General features: G+C 55.6%; 1 protein-coding gene across 1 annotated transcript in view; it reads left to right on the top strand.

Moving 5' to 3' along the window:
- Positions 1–2016: 2016 nt before the first annotated feature.
- Positions 2017–9574, top strand: part of HDAC5 (histone deacetylase 5) — a 46002-nt gene continuing 38444 nt past the window's right edge. The window contains exons 1-2 of the mRNA XM_017516083.2: positions 2017–2166; positions 7996–8206. Of these exons, the coding sequence (XP_017371572.1) occupies positions 8185–8206 (22 nt within the window). The 5' untranslated portion in view covers positions 2017–2166; positions 7996–8184. The remainder of the gene's footprint in view (positions 2167–7995; positions 8207–9574) is intronic.

The following is a 9574-nucleotide window of genomic DNA, read 5'->3' as shown; positions in this document are numbered from 1 at the left end:
AAAAAAAAAAAAAAAGACGGGGTTTCACCATGTCGGTCAGGCTGGTCTTGAACTCCCGACCTCAGGTGATCCGCCTGCCTTGGCCTCCAAAGTGCTTGGATTACAGGTGTGAGCCACCACGCCTGGCCCCAGAGGTGTGTTCTTAGCTCACTTCTCTGGCTCAAGCTATCCTCCAACCTCGGCCCCCAAAGTAAGCACAGGTCAGGGCTCTGGCCAGGCTTTTTTTTTTTGAGGGGGGTGGGGCTGGAGTCTCGCTCTGTTGCCCAGACTGGATTGCAGTAGTGTGATCTTGGCTCACTGCAACCTCCGCCTCCCAGGTTCAAGAGATTCTCCTGCCTCAGCCTCCTCCGTAGCTGGAATTACAGGTGCCCAATACCACACCCGGCTAATTTTGGTATTTTTAGTAGAGATGGGGTTTTCCACATTGGCCAGGCTCATCTCGAACTCCTGACCTTGTGATCCACCCGCCTTGGCCTCCCAAAGTGCTAGGATTACAGGCGTGAGCCAGTGTACCTGCTGGCCAGGCTTTTTGATATACACCTACACTCAGGCATAATGAATCTAGTTTGTTGTTGTTTATAATAATGGAACAATTCAGTTCCATTATTATAAATTGAGTCCTGACTTTCAAGAAAACAGTATATCACAGGCATCTTTTCAGGTCTGTATAGACCTATAATTTTTTTTTTTTCTTTTTTAAAATAGAGATAGTGTCTCAGCATGTTGCCCAGGCTGGTCTTGAACTCCTCAGCTCAAGCAATCCACCCACCTCGGCCTCCCAAGTGCTGAGATTGATGACAGGCATGAGCCAATGTGCCTGGCCCCTATAAAACTTTTTTTTTGAGACAGAGTTTCATTCTGTCGCCCAGGCTGGAGTGTAATGGTGTGATCTTGGCTCACTGCAACCTCCGCCTCCCGGGTTCAAGCGATTCTCCTGCCTCCACCTCCCGAGTAGCTGGGATTACAGGGAGGCACCACCACGCCCGGTTAATTTTTTTATTTTTAGTAGAGATGGGGTTTTACCATGTTGGCCTTTACCATGTTGGCCAGGCTGGTTTTGAACCCCTGACTTCACGTGATCCACCCTCCTCGGTCTCCCAAGGTACTGGGATTATAGGCGTGAGCCACCATGCTCGGGCCCCCGTAAAACTTTTAATATCTGGATAATATTTTACTGAAAGGATGTTCCCTGTTTTGTTTGCCAATTCCCTATTGATGGATATTTAGGTTGTTTTCAACTTTTCACATCATTACAATCTCTTTCATGTTCATTTTTTAGCATAACAACATTTTTTTATTTGGAATAAATTTTTGTGAGTGGAATTGCTGGGTCGTTGACAAATTGTCTAGGTCTAATTAAACATGTTCACACCGTGTACCAAGGAGAGGTGTAGCGAGCATGGCACTGAAGTCAGGGAAGTCTTTCCGGCTCCTGCCCTTTTGAAGGCCCTATACTGTTCAGCCATATACCCAGGTCTTTCCCAGGCTTTTCTTTCCCTAGCACGGATGCAGTGTGTGCGGTCAGAGCTGGCGAGTTCGAGACCGGTCCGAACCATCCACCCCCAGCCAGGCCCCGCTGCAGCGGCTGCGGTGGCCCTCCCAGCCCCTGGGAATCCATCCCCAGTTCCCCTCCCCGACCGCGGGAGGGCGTGTTAGGGGAGCAGCTTAGGCAGGCAACGATTGCACCATCCACGGTTTGAAAAGGAAGTCTGGGAAGTACAGGGAGGAAACTTGCACAACCCAAACGTTGAGCCCCAGCATTCATACTCTGTCCCTGCAGCGCTCCTTCCACTTCTACTTGCTGGGCTCCGATCCCTTCCCTTCTACCCCGTCTCTGCCCAACCCTGTGCTGGGCACTGGCCCTTTAAGGAGCTGTCACGCTGGCGTCGCTGGCCCCGCCCGCGACGGGGAGGGCCGAGAGGCAGGGGAGGGGTTGGTGGTGGCTGCGGGGAGGTGACGGGGTGGGGGGGGCCTGGGTCTATTTTTAGCTCCGGGTCGGGTCACGTGACGGGAGTGACGTCTCCGAATGTTGTTGTTGGTGGCGGCGGCGAGCGGAGCCGGAGGAGCCGCCGCAAAGATGGAGGAGCCGTCGAGGAGGCGCTGCCGCCGCTGCCGTCGCCGCTGCTGCCGCCGCCGCCCGCGAAGCCGGAGCTCGAGCCGCAGCGGGTGAGCGCGCCGCCCCGTCCCAGATCCCATCTCCCCCTGTCCCCGGGACGCGAAGCGGTGCCCCCTCCTCCTGTCGTCCCTGTCCCCGGGCTCCCCGCGCTCGCGCCGCGCTCCGCGGCCCCCATCCTTCCTCCCGGGCCCGGGTGCCAGCCGGCGCCCCACGGGAGCATCGCCAGCCCGGGAGCGGGTCATCGGGGCTGCTGCGCGCGCCCCTCCCTGCCCCTCCCAGAATGGGGCGCCTTCCCTGCAGGTGAGGGAGGGGCCCGGCTTCCCGCGCCCCGCGCCCCCAAATGGCTCGGAGACCGACCTGGGTTGTCTGATTTGTCCCTATCCTGGCGGCGCATGTTGCGTCGCTGAGCCGTTTGAGCCCTGCACCCGGATTCTGTGCAGACCCCTCTTCGCTGGACACCTTTTTCTTGGTACTCTGAGGTGAAGGGTGCTGCCCACCCACAGCGCTTCTCCCCACAGCTAGGAACGCATCCTTGATTTTATGCCCTTGACTTTCGTGCATGAGGAGGGGGAATGCAGAGTCCACCTTACCTCTCTCCCATTATTCTTACCCCCTCTCCTGTGAGGCGTTACTGCGTTTGTTCCCACCCTCTTCTCCTGTCTGACACCCTGGAGCAGGATGTGAGAACTAGGAGATGAAATGGAGCTCCCCCCCACTCCTTGTCTGGGGTGGATGCCCCGATTTTTCATCCCGGGTCTGTATCTCATGGAGGCGGGGGCACTACCGGTGCCTTGTTAACTTGGGGTAGTCAGCTTCTCCACCCCACCCTTCTCTGGGGCCCTGGGGAAGATGAGAACTGGCTGGGTGATAAGTAATTAATCTGGGAGCCTGGCGGGGGGGGCTGTTGGAGTGGGGAGGTTGGGTGATTCCTTTGGGATAGATGACCACCTGATACCCCTGACTGATACCTTTTCTGAGATGAGGTGTGTCCCTAAAAGGAAAGGAAACAGCTGCAGTTGCTTTTAGGAGGGTGCAGAGGGACCCATCACTCTGTCAGTGACCACCATGCTTTTGGGACCTGGAATTAGGTTTGGAGCTTGGAGAAGTGGTGGTGATTGGGTTCAGCGTCCAACTGCGAGGGGAGGATAGAGCCATATTATGGGAACAAAAGGAGGTGGGGGGGAGGGCAAGATCCAGGAATCTTGGTCAGAGGGACCCCTGGCCAGGTTGCCTTGCAAGATTGCAGCCTGGCTCTGGGTCCTGCCTTCTGCCTCCTTTTAGGTTCAGAGGATGTAGGCAGGCAGGGATGCTCTTCAGTCTGCCAAGTCCTAGGCACCCTGAGCCTGTGCTGGCTGTTGAGATGCTTCGCTGGGCTGGATGGTGGGTGAGCCACGTTGGGGGGCTGCCTGCTTCTTCATTCCAGTCTTCCCTCCTTCCTCTCCCTCCCTAAACGCAGAGCTTGGGGAGATCTTGGTTTTCCTCCTTCCTTTTTTCTTGACTTCTCTCTTTGCCCTCTTTTCATTTGAACTTGGATCTGGGCTTTCTTGACAAGGCAGTAAGTGTCTCTCTGAGTAAGAGAAATGGGCCCCCAGCATCTCCACTCTGTCATGGGAATGTGAGCATGCCAGGGACCAGAGAAACTGATCTCAGGTGCAGGTTACTTGGGGGCAAGGATGGAGGAGATGTTCTGTGCCATCCTCCCCTTCTTCCCCAATATATCCTCCTACTTTGGCTGGATCATGTAATTTGGAGGGCAGCAGTTTCACGTGCCCCACCCACCCCAAGTAGCTGCAGAGACAAAGGTTTGCTTTTCCTTCCCTAGGGGTGGCATCTTAACTGTATGTTTAGAAATGGGGCCTGGGAATGTTGCGGGCTGGGGGGTCATTTGTGTTCCCGCATAGTGGGGGAGGGGGGATCAGCTATAGGAACTGGGGGTAGCGCAGTCTCGGTGCTGAAGTACCAGCTGCTCTTTAATAATTAATTCTTCCTACTCACATCCCTTTGAGGAGGGATGTCTGGAACACGGCATTGGGCTCAGCCAGCCTGCTAGAGGACTCACTCCTGTTGGTGGAGGTGGGGGGGAGGGGGAGACAGCAAGGGGGGGTTGGTTCTTGGCATTTTGGAGCACTGTAGCTTGCTTATGAATGAAAACCTGATGCAGCCTGTGAGGGGGCCTATTGTAGCTGACTTTAGCTAATTAAACTTTCTCTGCCTTTCTTCTTTCTCATCCCATCTCACCCCAAGCCCAGCTCCAGCCCTTTCTTGAATGGGGACCCTGTCTGGTAGTGCTGGGAAGAGGGTATCGTTCTGCCTGAGGTTTTAGGGCAAACAGACCCCGTCTTCTGCCCTCTGCCTCCGCCTCCTCCCTTCCTCCCCTCTCACCACCCCCCCCTTTTTTTTCTAGAAATAGCAGCCTCCTCCATCTGGCTTGTGCAGATGCCTGGAGCTGTGTCTGAGCAGACAAACAGAAATGGGCCGATTGCAAAAATGAATTTGTCAGGCTGGTGCCTTTTTTCCTCCCCTGTCACCCTCCCCCTTTCCCTGGTTTGGGGCCTGGACATCCAAGTCAGCCACTGTTCATGGCTCTGATTCTTCCGGCCTTCTGTTGGCCTATCCTGGGGGAAGCACCAGGCAACAGAAGCTCTCGGAGGCTGAGGATAGAGGTAGGCTGTGGCCTGGTCAGGAGGGTCAAGATGACAAGTCCGTAGTGGCTTTGAGTGGGATGTCGTGGCTTGTAACATTTTTTTTTTTTTTGAGACGGAGTTTTGCTCTTGTTGCCCAGGCTGGTGTGCAATGGCATGATCTTGGCTCACGGCAACCTCTGCCTCCCAGGTTCAAGCGATTCTCCTGCCTCAGCCTCCTGAGTAGCTGGTATTATAGGCATGCGCCACCATGCCTGGCTAATTTTATATATTTTTTAGTAGAGATGGGGTTTCTCTATGTTGATCAGGCTGGTCTCAAACTCCTGACCTCAGGTGATCCGCCTGCCTCGGCCTCCCAAGATGCTGGGATTATAGGCGTGAGCCACCGAGCCTGGCCGGCTTGTAACTTTTTGATAAGTTGTTGGCGTAGAGTGAAACAGTCTCAGACTCCTAAGACTTGGTTCACACTGCTTGACCCTATCACCTATGACCCAGGGGATGCCGTGGCCTGGATGCTCTGGCCCTGCCAGGTGTTTTGGGAGGGGGTTTCATGGTGGTACGGGAGTCTAGATTCCAGAGAGGGTCTCCAAGGGACACCTGATTCCCCAGGAATTCCGAGGGAGTTGTTCGAGGAACCAGATCTCTACGGGGCAGCATTGTGAAGCTGTGGCCTTTGTAGCATTGCATTGTACCATGTGTCCCTCACTTGTCTGCCTTCCTCTTCCCACCCTCTGCCAGAGCTCTTATTGCTTATGAATGGGGTGGGGGGTGTCTCCCTAGGGTTTCTGCCCTACCTCCCCCAGTTCAGTCATGAGCTTGTAGGGTGAGATACAGCCCGCTTCCTTCATTCATCCTTGCCCGGCTGTCTTGGCTGGAGGTAGGAGGTGGTTTGGGACCCCTAGGGAAGGAGTCTGTCTGGAAGAAAGAGTGGGTGTGAGTTTGTGGGGCAGGACCCTCAGGGTGGCCAGGGATCTGCCTACTTATGGTGTTTTGGAAGCTGGGCCGCTTCCTGGTTTGGCATCCAAGTGTTAGGTCATCTGGGACATAGCTCCTGGTCCCTGACTGCCCACTGAGACCCAGCGAATTTCTCTGGCAGATGTGGGAACAAACAGCTCAGGTTTTAAAACATCAGGCACCCCTTCTCCCCTTCATGCCCCACCCTAGACAAGAATCTGTGCTTGTCCGGATCAGGCCAGGCCGTAAACACTGCTTTGTTTCTCAGGGAGGCCCAGCCTGTGGCTCTGGTTCTCTTGAGAGATTGATGGGGGTGTTGGCAGACACTCTTTACAGGTGGACGAGGCCCAGGGATCCTGCTGAATTTTATAAGATGGGGAGGAGTAGATAGAGCTGAGTCCTTAGCCTACCATGAGTTCAAGGAGCCGCTCCCTTCCTCTTCTGCCTCAGGGGTGAGGATCAGTACCTTTGAGACCCAGAGGAAGAGTGGTTGGGTTAGGATGATGGGGGCTTCGGGCTGAGCTGAAGTGGTTTCGGTACCGCTGGGGCTCTGCCCCTTAGCACCTTGCTGTGGAGGTGCCTCTCACCATGGAGATGCCTCTCACTGCGGAGATTGGCTGGGCTACTCAGGCTGCTGGGAATCGTGGGAATTTCTGAACCTGTGTTCCCCAGCCCACGGGAAAGGGTGTGAGCGGGACTGGGCGCCAGCCCTGGCGTGGGCACAGGCTGAACTGTCTGCCCACGTGGGCCCTGCCAGGGCACCAGCAGCCCTACCTGCCACATTCCTGAGCTTGGCCCCAGCCCTGCGCAGCCTTTTTTGTCCTTATCCCACACCTGTGCTTGTCAGGAGCAATTTAGCCGCTTCAGCTCTGCCCCCCAAACTGAGTGCACTTTTCACCAGCCATAGTGTCCAAGCCCTGTGGGCAAGAGCAGACAGCAGCAAGCCTAGGACCTCGAGGTCTTTCGTGCGCGCGCGTGTGTGTGTGTGTGTCTGTCTGCCTGTCTGTCTGTTCATGTTCTTGTGTTTCTGCCATAGCTGGCTTCTGGGCTCCAAATGGACCCCACCCTTGGGAATCTGATGAGAATGCAAGGCTCACTGAGAATTAATCCGGCCAGGAGGTGGGGCTGTCTAGGGGGCAGAGCTGATTGCTGGTTCGAGGCTTGGGAAGCAGAGTTAGAGCTTAAATATCTAGCAGCTCACAGCCTCCTCTGATGGCTTCCTGCTACCTTGCTTTCATTGGGTATTGGAGGGCCTGCCTTCATTTGGAAGCAAATGAATGAGATCATGTCTGGGGTGGATCGTGGGCTGTTTAGGGATGGGCCAGGTGGCTGTGTGCATAGTGTCTGAGGCTTGAGGACTAACTGTGGAGCTGGGGCGGGGGAAGGCTGGAGGAGTGGGCATGGGTTGGCAAAGCCATGATCTTGTAATACCTTCTCCTTTACTATATTGGCCTCAGCAGGGCTACTGCTGGGCCTTTTGTTCCTTTTGTACAAACTGGGAAAAACTGTCCCTTGTTTTGGGTGGACTCAGCATGTCAGGCGATGGCTTGGCAGGCAGGGCACAGGCCGGATTTCATACCTCCCTGGACCAGCCCTCCTTACACAGAGCACTACCTGTACAAGATACACAAAGCCCTGGGCTGAGGCCCTGCACCTGCCGGGACCCGGGTACTCGATTTGGGGTGGAGAGGCCTCTGACTTTTTCACTTCCTGGAAACAGGAGATCTTGTCCTGGTCTGTTGTTGAATGGGGGAGACCAGAACAGAAACATATCGTATTTCCAGAGTTAAGAGGCACAAGGATCAGAAAGTGGGGAGAAGACTCCCCTAGGAGTCCCGGCTTAGGCTCCAGAGGCTGGGATACCAGTTTCTCCCTTAACTTCTGCCAGGGACTCCAGATCAGCCCTGCATCTCCCCGCTGCTGTGGATAGAGGCCAGAAGCCCCCCTGCACTTTCTCCTCTGGTGCACACCTAGTCCCATGGCAGGCACCATTAGGAATCTATAGGGTCTCCCCACCTGGCGGTAGACACCTGAAAAGGGGTGTGTTGGGTGTGGCCACCATAGCCATTTCCTATCCCTTGGGCTCTGGGAGCCTCATCAGTTAGTAGGAAACCAGGGTCTCTCCAGTTCCGCAGACTCCCACCGTGGCTGTGGGCAGGTATCCCTCCCTCTCATCCCTCTCGTTCCTCTCATCCCCAGGTATAAACTGACAAGCTCCATGGTCTCCTTCAGCTCTCAGATTCCTGAGTTAGGGGCCTCTAACCCTGCTCCATCTCTCCCCAGGGATGCCGTTCTGAGTGCCTGACTGCCTCGCCCCGAAGGATGGCCTCGGATGGGCATTAGAGGCACGGCGGCCCCGGGCTCCCGTCCCGTCCGTCTGTCTGTTATCGTCTGTCTCTCTTGACATCACCGCAGCTCCACCCCCTCCCGTCCCAGCCCCCAACGCCAGCTTCCTGCGGGCCCAGAGCCGGCATGAACTCTCCCAACGAGTCGGGTAAGAGCTGGGAGGTTGGAGAAGAGCACCCTGGGGTAGCTTTGGATGCAATGGGCTGTGTGGGTTTCCCGTCCAGGCCAGCTGACCTTTCTCTCTGAGCTGTAAGGGAATCGGGGTCAGGAGTGGAGAAGTGTTGCAGGAAAGGCCCATGAGGGAGACCTGGGAAACGAGGGGTCAACGGTCTGGCCGGGTCCTGGGAAGGCATGGGTCCTACTCTGCCCCCGATGCTTGCCCTCCCAACTTAGGGGTACTCCGTTCTGGCTCCACCTTGTTCTGCTAGCCAAGACAGGTAGGCCTGAGGGGGTATGTGTGTCCCTGGATCTCTCTGGGCGGTCTGGGATGATGTTGGAGGAATTTCTTTACTGTAGCAGAATGCCCAGCTTCCTTTTTGTGATGGTGGCTTCTTTCCTTGGTGGAATGTTTGTGTTCCATACTTTTTTCTTAGTGGAGGTTTCTAAGGGCACTGGGCCTTAACCTCCGTGTGTGGGTGTTTGGCGTTGGGTGGGAGCAGGGTCATGTGTGTAGAGGAGTCTTGGCTCTCCTTGGAGGTAGACTGCCTCTCTTGGGCCCTGCACATGGTAGATTCCTAATCTGGGGTCTTTTACTCTGAGATTTCCTGTTCCTCTCTGCTCCTAGGACCCTGTCCAGTGCTACCAGAAATAGTCTATTGGGGGGACTCCAGGCAGCTTTATGTGCAGCTGGGTCTGGATGTGTGCCTGTGAGGCTGTGTTCTGGTGGCCTGAGCTGGACCCTCAGCTGTTTCCAGGGAGGGTCCTGGGGCAGTGTGGTCAGAGTAATGGCTGCTGTCTCCTTGGCTGTCTCCGTCCGCAGTGTTAAAGGTCCATCTTGCTCAACTTCAGCCCTCCACGGCCCATCGTATTCCCCATCTTTTTATGCAAGGGCGGGCGGATGTTTCTCCTTTTAGAGATAAGGGCAGTTAGGGCCTAGGATGAATACCCATTTGCAGGATTGTACAGAAGCAGCATTAGGGAGGAATCCAGGCCACCCCACATTTTCTTCCCTATCATCCTTCCTGCAGGGTTTGTAGTTCCCCGTCAGGTATTCCTGCCTCTGCCCTTGCCCTCATTCAGCCCATAGGTGCTGGGCCAGGTGGGCTGTCTAGCTCTGCCTTCTTGCTTCCTCCTCTGAGGCTGGGTGGTGAAGGGAAAGGAGAGGCCTGGGTCCTCATCTATCCCTTGCATGTCTCGGTTGGATGCCACCCCAGCAAGGTCAGCTGCGTCGGGCAGTTGTGCCAGTGGCTTCTTTCCTCTGAGTTGTGATGCCGACCTATCTGGGAGTCATTTCCAGTCCCTGCTTCCCGTGGGGCTGGGGTCTAACTCTTGATGGTGGCTTGGAAAGGATATTTCC

This window comes from Cebus imitator, unplaced genomic scaffold (assembly GCF_001604975.1).
Source record: "Cebus imitator isolate Cc_AM_T3 unplaced genomic scaffold, Cebus_imitator-1.0 Scaffold573, whole genome shotgun sequence".
Lineage (NCBI taxonomy): Eukaryota > Metazoa > Chordata > Mammalia > Primates > Cebidae > Cebus > Cebus imitator.
This window is presented reverse-complemented; position numbering and strand designations above follow the sequence as displayed.